Source organism: Oryzias latipes, chromosome 23 (assembly GCF_002234675.1).
Source record: "Oryzias latipes chromosome 23, ASM223467v1".
Classification (NCBI taxonomy): Eukaryota; Metazoa; Chordata; class Actinopteri; order Beloniformes; family Adrianichthyidae; genus Oryzias; species Oryzias latipes.
The window spans coordinates 14,397,457-14,411,603 of NC_019881.2; the positions used below are offsets into that span (position 1 = coordinate 14,397,457).

General features: G+C 37.1%; 1 protein-coding gene across 1 annotated transcript in view; it reads right to left on the reverse strand.

The window, feature by feature from the left end:
- LOC101173028 (voltage-dependent calcium channel subunit alpha-2/delta-4-like) overlaps window positions 1–14,147 on the reverse strand; it is a gene marked incomplete in the record, with an annotated part of 84,175 nt that overhangs the window by 1,502 nt on the left and 68,526 nt on the right. The window contains 12 exon segments of the mRNA XM_023952668.1: window positions 16–98; window positions 290–405; window positions 823–943; window positions 2,058–2,078; window positions 2,435–2,490; window positions 3,173–3,225; window positions 3,322–3,397; window positions 3,884–3,954; window positions 5,974–6,036; window positions 6,325–6,369; window positions 6,679–6,693; window positions 11,751–11,812. Coding sequence (XP_023808436.1) covers window positions 16–98; window positions 290–405; window positions 823–943; window positions 2,058–2,078; window positions 2,435–2,490; window positions 3,173–3,225; window positions 3,322–3,397; window positions 3,884–3,954; window positions 5,974–6,036; window positions 6,325–6,369; window positions 6,679–6,693; window positions 11,751–11,812 — 782 coding nt within the window.

A 14,147-nucleotide genomic window follows, 5' to 3' on the forward strand; every position in this document is an offset into this window, starting at 1 on the left:
GAGTGGAAAGCTTACCTGCGGATGATAAGAATGACAGGACTCAGGGCGTCTGCGAATCTTCTGAGACCTCATTCTGTCACACTTCACTGATGCATTATGTTGAACAGGGTCAAGGGGAACAAAAAACCAATAGCGTCTAGAATTGGGCATTATATAATACACATTTTTGGGTCATAGTAAAAACGTAGAGGATGTAAGAAAAATCCATATTCTTCCTGAGATCAATTGATTTTTAAAAATGTATTTAGATTTTTCATAATGTATATTAGATACCCAAATCAAAGGATATATTTGACTTCTTTGGGCTCCAGGGTTATGGGCGGGTACTGCCTGGAGCAGTCACAGTCTGCTTGCACAACCAACATCAACAGGTTGCTCTCTGGGATCTGTTGCACTACAAACATTCTGACACAAACAGAATAAGTGCTCTTAAACAGCATAGAATAAATAAACTTTATTGTGCGTGTCTTTAGACTTAAGGGTCAATGATGACTGAAATACCATATTTTTCCACAAGAGGGCGGTCATACTCAACACAATATTTATGACCAGTATGCTTTTCCTATCCACTTCCATTTGAATCCAGTTATTTTCTCTTTTTTTCTGCTCCTTAAAATTTACCTACTACTCTGTCTCCCATTCTCCCAATTTCTCAATAACCCAACACTTACCTTTCTCTTGATAAAACATTCAAACAAACAAACACTGCTCAAATAAAGCAGAGGCACTGAAAATGTGTTTTAAAAATATAATTTAATGCGGCTTGCAGAGGGCCATTTAACTTTTTTGATGTTCATAAAGTGTACACAAGTGTGTGCTTACTTCTGGCATCGTCCACACTTGATAATGCTGTTGGTCTCTTTGACTGACGGCTCATAAATGAAGCTGGGGTACTCAGTGTCACATGGCTGCAGGATGTCCACTTTTTTCTTATGAACATAGGCTAATGGAGAAACAGACAGGGTCACATCTTTGGGTTGGAATATTGAAGAAAGTCAAAATGTTGGTGAAGCTATTTGTTTGTGGCTGACAGGAGAATGAGAGCTGGTGTCTAAAAGCTAACACTCAAGCTATTAATTGGTACTTAGCTTGCAGCATGTTCCAAACAAGAGTGAATGTGGTGTGTGTTTACAGGTGAAATAATGGGGCTGGAATTTGGCAGGAAAGATATAATGGCTCATTAAAATGTAAGATGTCTGGCTGTGATTTATGGTGTTTTGTTTAACAGCTTAATTGTCATTTAACCACCCATTTTCTTCACTTTTTCAAGGTCAAGGTGGGGCTGGAGCCTTTTCCAAATGTCATTAGTGAAGAGGCAGGGTGGAGTTATCCATCACAAATGAACAAAATCAGCTGTATACATCATTTTAGGATAATCAGTCAGCCTAACATGGATGTTTCTGAAATGTGGTAGAAGAAGAGGCATTGAGAAAATGCATAAACCCCGGAAATCTAGAATTCAGACGCTTCAAGAAAAGTCATTTCTGAAGCTTTTGGCAGCTGCATCTGCTTCCTCTAAAAGCCTTATGTAATCGGATGTGCAAAGCTTCAATGTGTTTGAAGGCTTCAACAACTCAATCAACAAATGAAAAAGGGAATTTTTACAAAAACACTGCTCTTCCTTGAAGACCGACTCCAGAGAAAATCCTGTTTTTTTTTGGTGGTATTAACATGTTCTCGGGGCATTTTTCTAATGATGAAGGACATGTATAAAGAAAATGAAGCTTAAAAATTTCATAGCTGAGTATTTATTTTTTCAAATCGTTTTGAATCCGAAGCAGATGAAAAAATAAAGTAAGAAAAAGGCCACAAGCTGCCTGTTTGTGGGAAGGGGGGGCAGGGTTGCTCTGCATCAATGGTCCCGCCCACAACTCTATTTCTAATGAAATCCTCCCGCTCTGAAGAAACTATGTCCTACATAGAAAATTACCATCTTTTCTTTTCTTTTTTGGCTAAAAACATCATAATCATAACTAAAAGACCACTGGGAATGCTTTTAAAATAGATCAAATGAGTGGAGAGGGACTTTAAAAAACACATCGAAGACAGATACTCACACACACTGAAAGATGACTTGGCTGATTGGAAGATGGATGATGATGAGGAGAAAATGCGATGGATGAACAACGGGTGTGCCGATGAATGAGGTGAGGATTTGTTAATGGAACCAAAGAAGTGGATGAGAGGTAAGGAGACAGCAGTGACTTAATGCGTCATGGTCAGCAACACAAACATGTTAGAAGTTGGTCTCTAGTGAGGACATGGGATTAACCTTTCAATACATTCTTCAAAAATGTTTTGTGGTTGCTCAGAAAAATGCATGGAGGTGTTTTATTGTAGATAAATCAAAATGTGCTCTTTGAGTCAGATAACTCAAACAAGACTAAAATAAAATACATACAATTGGCACAGTTTCTTTTCTTTTAGCCCTTACCCTCAGCAAAATGCTCTGTATGCCAGAATCCACAGATATTAAACTTCAGTAGGAACCTTAATGTAGAAGAGAGAGGAAAGTGGATGAAGAGAGAAGTTCAGTTGGCTGGCAGAGACTGGACTTTAAAGCAGATTGCCTTCAAGCATGCTGCATGCAGATTTGAAAAACTGGGCCACAACCCAAAGTTGTATCCAGGGAATAATATAATGGGTCCAGAAAATATTCTGCTGTAATGGGCAGCTTTGCAAGTAGAGAAGGTTTGTAAAAAGAAAACCCACTTTCCTTAAATTAAAAATGTCAGGTTGATGAAAAACTTGTGTGACAGTCATTCCAAACTTTAAAATCATGTCTTTGCCAAAAACTATATTTGGCATAAAAAACTTTTGATTGCAACTTCCCATCTCCTTGAAAGTAATTGAGTTTTTTTTCTTGAAGAAACTTTAGCAGAAAGCTAACCGAGCTTCAAAAGTTTGCTTAATAATTAAAATAAAAACTGACCTGCTTGTAAAAGTGGCTGTAACATCATAAATAATTCCTCACTGACTCCATTCTCTTTTGCCTTTCTTTGCTTTTTTCAATTTGACCAGGTTCTGAAACATCTAAGTGGATTCCCTTTTGTTTGCAATTCAGTGAGGGTGGAAATTATGTGAAGCTTTGCCATATTGATTTAAAAACTGAACATCCTTGTGGTTTTTTTGTCATTTAAATCTTTTTAAAAATGACCCTGAGAACACTTACAGCAGGAAGTTGGAGATGATCCACTTGAAGGCTGAAGCCAGACCATAGAAAGGCTAAATAGGCAAAAAAAAAGGTGATATGTTTTTTTGACACTAAAGTTGATACAACCTTTGTTGGAACCTTTATGTGGTAAAATTCCCTTGACGTACACTGAAGAGCGTGCGGGCGCTGCTAACAGAGTGTGTGTTTGTTTTACACATGGCCTGGTAGTCGAACAACGACACCCTGAGGAAACACAAGAAAACACACATGAAGCCATTTTTTGATGATTGTACTTCTTCAGACCCATACAACACACAGAATTGACCTGCTGAGGTTGATTTCCATGATGGGTAAAAGCCATGAATTTATTTTCATTTTCAGATTGAGGACGTGTTTTACTAAATTAATCTTGCTCCTCAAATGACGTGTAAAAAACAGGGAGACAAATATTTCTAAAAAAGTTCATACTTAGAAAAAGGCATATGCGTCTCAGACAAAGCATGATCAAATCTTAAAATCGGATGAGAGATTACATGCAGTTTTCACAAAAAAAGACCCCAAATCCTTGAAAGTAGAAGAAGAAAACATTGAATTACAGTGAGCATTTACAGGAAACAGAAGAGGAAATAACTCACAGCACAGGAAAACCGGAAAGACTCCATGAAGAACCCCCCCCCCACCCCCCACCCCAAAAAACCCAACATATTTCAACAGTCTGGCAGGCTCTACCTTTTGAACATGCCCATCCTGATAAGTGTGGTCATCACTGAGCCGTCAACTTCGCCAAAGAACTTTCCTGCCTGGGAGAAAAACATTGAGTGAATCTCTGTAACTGCATCTGTTATTATAATGCTGAGTTGTTTTAGTTGTCATGCATGATAGACAGAAAAAAAACAGCCAGCCCCACTTAGTCAAAAAAAACAAAACACACGTGTGTATCTTTAAAATGGTCTTGATTGAAACAATTAAAGAATTTAACTTAATACAGTTACGTTTTTTTTGTTGTTTGATGTTAGAAGATGCACTATGCCGTTCTTAATAAGTAACAGTTGCTTGGATTGAAATATCACCAAAACAGGAAGGGGAAAATATGTCTGTCAGGCTCTATGACAGTTCAAATCTAAAAATGCTTCCAAAATAAATAACCTTTAGATCCATGTAAAAAAAAAAAATGAGGGTTCAAAGTAACAAGAAAGTAGTATTTCTATTTTAAGGTTGTACTCTATGAAATTCAATATATGCTATGTGTCATTGTTGCAGGAGTTTAACACATGTTTAAAACATGTTTATTACTAGCAAGTAACTATTGGACAAAAGTAACATTTTTTGTGCTTCAAAAATAAATCTAGTAATAAATAAATAAATTAATAATTAAATAAATAAATAAATAAAACTAATACATTGAAAAATATATGAAAAAATAATTAGCGGTATAAAAAAACATTTTTTTCTTTTGTATAGTTCCACATAGGGTGAACAGCAGAGCTATACGATTTGCTTCCAAAAAATATTTGTCAAATCTTCTGAGCTAAAGCCAATGAGCCATTTTTCCAAATGACTTTAAAACTGTGTTTGTTGGATGGCAAATCAAATCAAATCAAATGATCATTATGTTGCACTTTTCATACCTTTGAAACACAAAGTCCTACATACCTGAATAAACAATTTTTTCAAAACCGCAAAACTTTGGCAATTTTACCATTTATAATTAAAGAAATGGGAGTTTCAGTGACATGGGGAAGTATAGTAAATTGCTGTAGGATAGATTTCCATTTTTCAACAGCATTCATGTCAAGTCGGCTAAATAGATTTTATTGGTCACCGTGGCATGCAGAGCACACAAAAGTGTTTAATGGGGTGGAGGTCAGGCCTGTTTCCTCCAGTGTCTCTGATAAATGCAGCTGTGTGGAGGTGAGAGCTGCCATGGTGGAGAATAAAGTTCTCCCCAGACTATGGAGATCTGGGATTGCCACTAGTTACTAAATATAATCTCAATATTTCTCTGCACTGATTGCCTCCAATAATGACAAGTTTTGTTTTACCATAAATGGCGATGTTGCCCCACTCCATCACATAATTACTCTATGGCTATGTCTGAATTCCCGCCTTAATCCCTAACTGCAAAAAAAAACAAAACATACAGTGTCTATATAAACTACCTAGTGCCTTGGATTTTAAAAACAATTTGGACACCATGCTAACTTCTTTTTTTTTTTTGACACCAAAATTAACGTCACCAAATTCACAAAGTGAAAATCTAATCAATATGAGTGTTTACAACAACTATTTACAAATCCACTGTGTACCGATGATGAAAACGTTGATAGTTGATTTAAAAAAAACATTTAAATACACCTTTTTTCACAAAAATTGTTCAAACGCAGTGCATTGTTGTCTATATTCATAGTGAGGAGTTCTGATATAGCCTTTGTCTTCACACTTTGAAGCCATGATTCAACTCCTGTAGGCCAAATCTGGACACATCCGTCCTTCTCCTGTTTTCCTTTAAAAATGCATTTTTAAAAATGTTTTAGAGACAAAGCCTAATGTTCAGAGCAAAAAAGGGTACCGGAAAAGACTTGGCTAAACTGAAATAGCTTACTCACTAACGGTTATAATAAAGAGAGAAATTCTTGCAGGAAAACTTTGTGATTGAGATTTATAACTAAAGTGGCTTTTTTAAAAATTGTACCTCTCCTGAAAGATAATGAATACTGGCAAATGCAAGAGCTCTCAAACAATCATGCCAAAGATTAAAAGGCACTTCAACTCAGTTATGTTTGTGGGACTGTGGGGTGGGAGTGTGTGTGTCAACTTACATCACTGCGCCGTTTGGAAATGAGGACAAAGCCATTATTGTCAATGGCGTAACAGTCAATATCCTGATTCAAGAGGCAGAGACACAAAAATCAGTCATGTAAGACAGAAAAATAGTCAAACACAACTGATGATGATTACACTGATTTGGGACATCAATGTTTGCTCAAGATTTCCATTATTAGCAGTCCATAACGACATTTACCGTTAAATAAGAGAATCTCAGAGTTTCGTGGCTTTGCAAAGTATAAATGTACTAAAATAAAAGTGTGTAGATAGTTTAGCCATAAAAAAGTTATTTTAAGTCAAGTGAGATTTAAGAAAGTTTTCCAATAGGCAAAATATATACTTACAAGTGTATCACAGCGGAGAGGACAGACCCCCTCAACAGCAGAACACTAAAGAAACCAGGGACAGACAAGAAAATTAGCATGTTTGTGAGCCCGGAAAACACTCTAAACACGATTTATTGATAGGTTTTAGACGTCTAGCTTCTGACTGCCCATAAAACACAGTGTTTGTTGTACATTGTTGATGCACGTCTCTCTGTGATTAGCTTCTGAGTGTCTCATTTGGAGTTTAGTGTCTGATTTGTTCCTGCTTGTCTTTGATTGTGTGTATGCGTGAGAAGCAGAACGCAGCGGGAGGTTTCAACTTTTCCTTTGTAGAAAAATAAGACATATGTTTTAGGAGCATAATTTACTTACATCAGTGTCATTTGGCTGAGGAATTGCAGACAATCCAGAAAAATAGCATGAAGAAAAGAGATAAGAGATGTTTGTTAAGTATATAATGTGCGCAGCCATTTAAAAGCCACTTACTTGAAAAACAAGGGATAAAATGTACTTTCTATTGTGAACATGAAAGCAGATGAAAATATCCAAAAAAGTGTTAATAGCGTACCGATTACACAAAATACATAAAAAATAATGCTATTCAAATATAGGGAAAATTCAAAATACCAGGATTCAGTTTGTAAAGCACAGATGATTGAGGTTGTTCCATTTCTTCATTTTGGAACTGCTGTCATGTTCAAACTCTAAAGCTGACCCAATACCTTCATGGCCACATTCTATGTTTAAAACATGTGGATTGATGTCTGTGGAAAATGCACCAATGGACAAACAGAGCATGTCAAAGTGTGAAAGCAACAATTTATCCTTCTCCCCAGCCTAAAGTGTCAGTTTCCCTTTGCTTCCCTTCACTGCTGCCTGATATGAACTCCAATTTAGTGACTGACAGACAGAAATCAGGGCAGACCACCCGTGCAACAAAGGTGATAGGTGATGTTTTAGAAGAACTGTATGTGCAAGAAGCTGCTCTGTGCCATTCAGGAAATTTTAGGCTACAAAAAACATTCTCTAAATCACATTATAAATACTGCATTTGTTTCTTTAGGTTGCCTTTAGAAGACAAAAATGGTAGAGATACAAATTCACAAATAAGACGCCTTGTATATCAATTTTAACAGGAAAATGTTTGTTAAATAAAAAAAAAGCCAGTAAATGAAAATTTTATAAATGCTGCACATGCACTGAAGAATGCCATAACAAATAAAAAAATCAGATAAATATTTCTGCTGTAGATGTTATTTCTATGAATTTGCAGAACACAGTTTTAAAAAGTAACTGAGAAACTGACAATGAGCTCATCGTCATATTTCAGGGGAATGAACTAAGTTTGTTGTAAATGTGTCACTTTCACAATATAATGAAGCATTTTACTATCTATAGGCAAAAAGTTACTTCAAGACTAGTTATGTTATATTTCATGGATTTCACAGTAGAATTGTATGCGCTACATGCTAATTTTGAATTTAATAATGGTGTCATTAGAATAGCAACATACACTATGATACTCCAGAAACCTGCATACATTATTAAGCCTTAATGGCACTTTCCTATTGTCATTTGGATCAATCAGGACGCTGCAGTGATTTGTAGTCATTTTGTGTTAGCTTCCAAATTCCCTATTTAATAAAAACAATATTTATATTCACTTCAAATGAATGTGCTTTACATGAATGCCTTCATTTTTATTAATTTATAAAATAAAGGGAAAAAAGATTTAAATCCAGACTGATGACTTAGGTATTGTGTTAAATAAGTACACCCAGAAACATAAAACAACCTGGTTTGTAAACAAAACTCCCATTAAGATGAGTGATATTTATGGAACTGAACCATCAATCCTGTTGGTTAAGCTAATGGCTGCAGTGGAGAGCTCTTACAGAAAGCAATAAAAGGAGAAAAAAGAAAGAAGGAAAGGCCTTATTCCTTTGTGGGTAATAAATGGCTGTCTAAAATGTAAGAGACCGAAAAAATCTATCGTACTTTAATTCCTATTACTATTACCCCAGAGCCCCACTTGATTTCAGATAAAACAAAAGAGCAATGAAATATAGATATAGAATGCTGTAGCTGTCTTGTTCTTCCTCCTGTTGATGCCACTTTCATTAGGAATTCACAGTAGGTGCAGTATCTGCACTCCTGAGGGAGTGGAACACTCAAAATAGACTGTAGAGAGGATTTCATGCACACACATATATTGAAATACATGAAAATGCACACAAAAACGCAAGCACATACTAGGAATAAGTGCAACCCTAGGAAATAAAGATCAAGTACAAGACAGGGAGATAAGATATTTATCCTGGCTGTTTTTAGAGGGTTGAAGAGAAGGAAGGAGAAGAGATGGAGTCAATTTACGAGATGAAGAGAGTGAAAGAAGAGGTGAAATGAAATAAAATGAGCTGAGTGGGGAAACATTTAAAGAAAAAGCACACAAATCAAACTCATCAGATTATCCCAAAAGAATTCTACTTAAAGTCAATACACAAATATACAAAAAAAAAAACACATATGAACACAGACACACAAAAGTGAACACATCAGGGAGTTGCAGAGGCAAGCTGTCATTGCTATCCATCACCTAATGGCTAGCCAGCAGTCTTAAATGGCCTTTTAAGTGCTGTCATTTACAGCTGTGGGAGCTGGAGAAGTGGAGAGGGACCAAACTCAGGAACACCTGCTGCAACAAAAGCTTTTCGCCAAATTAAGCAAGCCCCGAAAATTACTAACATTATTCATCCTGGACCCGTACTGAAACTCTGCACATAACTCAGGATGTGGACCAAAACTACAAATCAAGTGATGGCATTTAATGTTTTCAAAATTACATTTTGGCCACAGGGAGTAATCCATTTTAAACTCAGGCACGAAAAATGCCAGAAAAACAATGTGCGAATGCTTCAAATAAAACTCAGGTTTCAAAAACAGCAACATTGTTTAATGTTTTTACATAGTGCAAAAGAAGCATATAAAAAGAACATCTATACATCTTTTTTTAATAAAAATAACTGTTGACATATTTCTATTCTGTTCTTTCGATTCACTTAATATAATAGGAAAATTGTTATTTATGTAATAATGTGTGCAATTTTACTATTTCAAATTTTATGATGGAATCATAAAATAATAAATGACTTTCATCGTAATCATACATTTTGTGTCTAGACTGTGGATGTTTCAATATTTAGAGTAGAGTTTAGCTGCACACTGAAGGCAACACTAAGGCCCCATTTACAATGCATGCTTCAAGTTACCCAATTCCGATTTTTTCCTCTCATGTGGCACAGATCGACATGACCGGTGAACGGGTAAGCAGGAAAAAAACGCATGGATTCCGATTTTCTCAGATCGGATTCAGGCCTCATTCATATGTGGAATTAAATCGGATATGTGCATTTGCGTGTGCCATGTAAGCAGACAAATCGAATCGGATTCCCCAGTAAATGCGAGTCGTACGTCAGTGACGTCAACTCAGGACACCACCAACTGAGATCACATGACTTATTATAGGTGCTTTAGTGCGCTGATTTTGCTGTTCGAGGACAGCTGGAGCCCCATCAGCGTGTTACCTTTCAGCCTCAGGCTTCAGACCGTAGTCGGAAACCGCTGTTATTAACGGTCCGGTCCAGGTCAGGACGCAAACGGTAACTAATCAAGCGGGACACCATTGCTCTGGAACAGGCTAGAAGCTGTTTATTTCTTTGTTTGGATTGAACTGTTAGTACAGCACAACGTCTGCAAACACTTCCTCGTTCAAAACTCAGTGAGAGCACATAACCCGGTCGAGCAGCCCTCCTTTTTCCTCTCCCGCGCATCCCCTCTCGTGCGCCTGCCACATCCTGGAGCGCCCAAGGCAACGCCTCCTTCCGTCGCTGCGTTGCCTCCATGACAACCGCAGTCACACAAAAGTCCGAAAGAAGGTCCGTGGAAGGCGGAAATGCTGGTGCGTAGTCCTCAGAACGTCTACGTTTGATAGCTTCAGCATTGTATAGTGTAAATGCAAAAATCGGATGCGGGTCACTTTTATTTATAGTCAGAAAATCGGATTTGGGCATCAAGACCTGCAGTGTAAATGCAGCCTTATACTGTCAACTTGTCAACAGTGTCAGAGGTCAGAGCTCTGTCTCCCCCTCTGGTCACCAGCAGGAACTGTCTCCAGAATTCTGAGTGGACTACATCTCCCAGCAACCCCGGCGAACAGTCTCTGCATGCCACACACCTGACTCATTTGCAATCATTCACAGTATACTTAAGCACTGCACTGAGCCTCATTCAGTGTGAAGTATTGTTTGTGCCTCTCTGCCTGCATTACTGAGTGTTATAGCCTGACAGAATCTTCTGATTTCCATACCCTGTTTTGTCACTGACTCAGTTTGGCTGCTGCCTGCCCCGAATCTCGCTTGGATCCTGACTACTCTAGTTTCCTCTCTGATGCTCTCATGCTTGTTATCGACCCCTGCCTGCCTGACCCTGACCCTGATCTCACTTTTGGGACTTTTAGCTGAGCTAATAAACCTGCTGCATTTGGAACCTAGTCGTCTGCCTGTTCTTGTGACAAATAACTAGTTGAGTTTATTTTGTCAGTCATATCCTGCTATTTTCCTTGTATTTTGCAGTCCTAATTAATGATTGTCAGTCTACTTCCAGTTATGATGTTACATTTTTATGTGTCTTAACTTCACACCCTTGAGGACAGCTTTTCTAACCTTTTCATTGTCTTGGTTTTGGTTGATGGACATTTCTGTACCTGCAATTTTTACTTTAATAATCCATCAAAACACTTAAAATCATGGAAGAAATTCCTGCAATTTTTTCGTAATTATCCACTTTGAAAGAAAACTTTCTGCTAATGTGTTATTTAAATAAAACACAACTGTTGTACACTAAAAGATTAGCAAAGAAATGAGAAATGAGCTGATGACTAAATATTTGACCAATTCATTTGTTTTATTCACTATAAATGACTTGAGTATTTAGATGTAGTGGAATTAGACGGAAACTGTTCTACAGTGAAATTCTTTTGTTTAAATATTAAAAACTTAAATTCCCATCAGTTGTCACACACCTAGGTGTGTGAAGTTTGTTCTCATTTGACCAATCCCCCTTGAGCTGTGCTCACGAGCCATTTGGCGATTATTTTAAATTTAAACATAAGTTAATACTTTAATACATATATCATGCTTTGGCAGCATCAAAGTACAATGTAATGAATCTCTTAACTAAAGCTTTTTATTAGCAAACAGTTTTTTTCTTAATCAAAGCCTAGAATGAATAAAAACAAGCAAACGCCAACAACTGAATATCACAACAGAGCTTAGCCACGATTAACAAGCATAAAGACACGCTACTTGTTTAACAATAAAAATCTTAATTTACATATTTGCGTGTGTGTGTACATATTTGTAAATCTATAGATATTAAAATCTTACCTGAGCTGTAATGGCCAAAAATCTGGACTCGATTGCTCCAACAGACATCTGGACTCCAATTGCTTAAAAACAGAAACAAAATAGGATATCTATATAAAAAACACTAGTTTCCAATTCACAACAGCATTTTCCAATAAATCACTTAGTTTTGTTTTTTTTAATCAGTGGTGTTAAAAAGAGGAAAACATTGGTTTACAAGTTAAATTGTCTACATCAGAGAAAATGAAATCAGAAACATTTTTTATTCCAGACAGATAACAGACAAAACAAACATTTTATTATCGTAGCAATATATCTCGGCTCATTTTCAAACAAGGAAAGGAAACTTCTTATTCAGATATTTAAAAAAACAAACAAACAAACAGTAAGTGAGCAACTATAAGCCTCTGAGCGTGGACAGAATTGTATCTAATTTTAGCCTCTATGTGTGGACATGTGTACACAACATAGTTCTCTAAGACACCATTATGCCTAGAATTAGTTTGCATGTCTTATGAGCACATACACCCAGCAACAGAGTGACTGCTGAAGTCAGCTTAGGGCTGCATGTCCGTCAGCACTTTAGTCAGCAACGTAACATAAAAACAGGATCCGTAATTGCACAAGTTCTTAGTGCACACGCACCGTATATGTGCGCATGCACAACAAAAAACACGCTCTGTAAAGGAAGATATGACACTTCATATTAGCGTCAAAGACTCAGCATTTTTTCTTCAGGCGTGCTCAGTGAAGTCACTCAGGAAAAATCTCCACAGTGCTCACAATGCACAACTTGAAAATGACTGCACACAACCCTGCACACATGCATTACCTCACCCACAATGATCCCATGTGCACATGTTTTGCAAAGCAACACAGCATGACACAAATGATTTATCTAGTTTTTCCTTTTGAGCCCTAGAATCAATTAAATCTGGAAAAGTTCAGTGTGTGTGACAAGTATACAACTATGCATGCTCACACTCGCTCCTTTGACAAATTTATACTCAATTAACTTTATGTGCAATTTCTGGGATAAGCGTGTTCATCAAGGAGAGCTCATCTTCTTAAAATATATAAAAGAAGGCAAAAACATCATCTGCATTTGCCATCTCTATGCTGCATTTAAATTAAAGTGACTTTTTTTCTCTATTTTTCATTGATTGCAAACGTTTCTGTCTGACATTTTATTAAATTACGTAATATGCTAGGCTAAAGAAATTTGACTATTTAGAGGAAATTGTTTAGAGGAAATTAGAGACACACATTTTTTCCCCCGAAAGCTATAAGGAGAGGTGGTCAAAGAACTGAGCCTTTGTTTGTGAAATGCTGCAAGGTGATGTCCATATCGCAAGTCCTCATCAAAAGAAAACTGCAGTAGCTCACGTCCGCTGCATCTGCAGAATTGCTTTGTATCTATCTCATGCGTCACCATTTCATCTGCTCTGTGTAAAATCAGCACTGCTGCTAAGTTGAGGTTGCAATTAGCCTGTTACACAAAACAAGGTGTTTGGCTGATCAAAGGGTTGTTTAAGTTTTAAATCTCTAGGAAAGCCACCTAAAAATGTCCCTTTAAAGGGGCTTTTGGCTGTTCCCTTAAGAGTCTTCATGACTGATCTGCTGTTTTTATCACATCAAAGAAAAAATAGGAATCCATGTGAAATAATCATCTTTTGTGTTTCTGTCTAAAATAATCCATCTTTGCTATGAAGAGATTCAAGGCCTTGGTCATTTCTGTGAGAAGGGTTTGAAAGCCATAATAGAGGGCAGCAGTAATCTGCCTTCTCTGCCCCTTGGAGCTGGAAGCTGATAGGCCACATCTAATTAAAACCACCACAATGATCCCTGCATTTGTGTGTGTGTGTGTTTCAGTGTAGTAGACGTCTTTTTCATTATAAGTTTGCACAGCTTGCAAGCATTTAGCACTTGGCACAGGTTTAGCATGCATTCAACTGCGATCACAAAGACATGCATGACCTTTCGTGGATGCAGCTAAGAATATCTCCACTTCTGAGTTAGTTTGTGTGTGCGTGCAAACATATGCTTGGTGCTCCCAAACTGAGATACAATTAGTTGGGGCTGCCAATCACAGCACAGCATGTTTTCAACAGAAAATGAATAAATAAATGAATGAATACTTTTTTTTACTGGATCTAATAAGTTATAACTCTGATGAGGCAGAGGTGTGGCAGACAGAGGGATGGGAACTGTCACTGACTGCATAAAAGACTGAACCAGGCACACATTGCTTGATTATCATAGGACCTGCTGGTTTTTGAGTGTTCATGCATTCTCACAACAGATAATCAGAGAAAAGCAAATATCAAGGCACAGATTTTTAAGGGTTGCTTGCAAACGTTTCCTCAACTTAGCCAATACTTTAAGGTATTTTTAACTTTTTTTACTAAATCTGTGCAG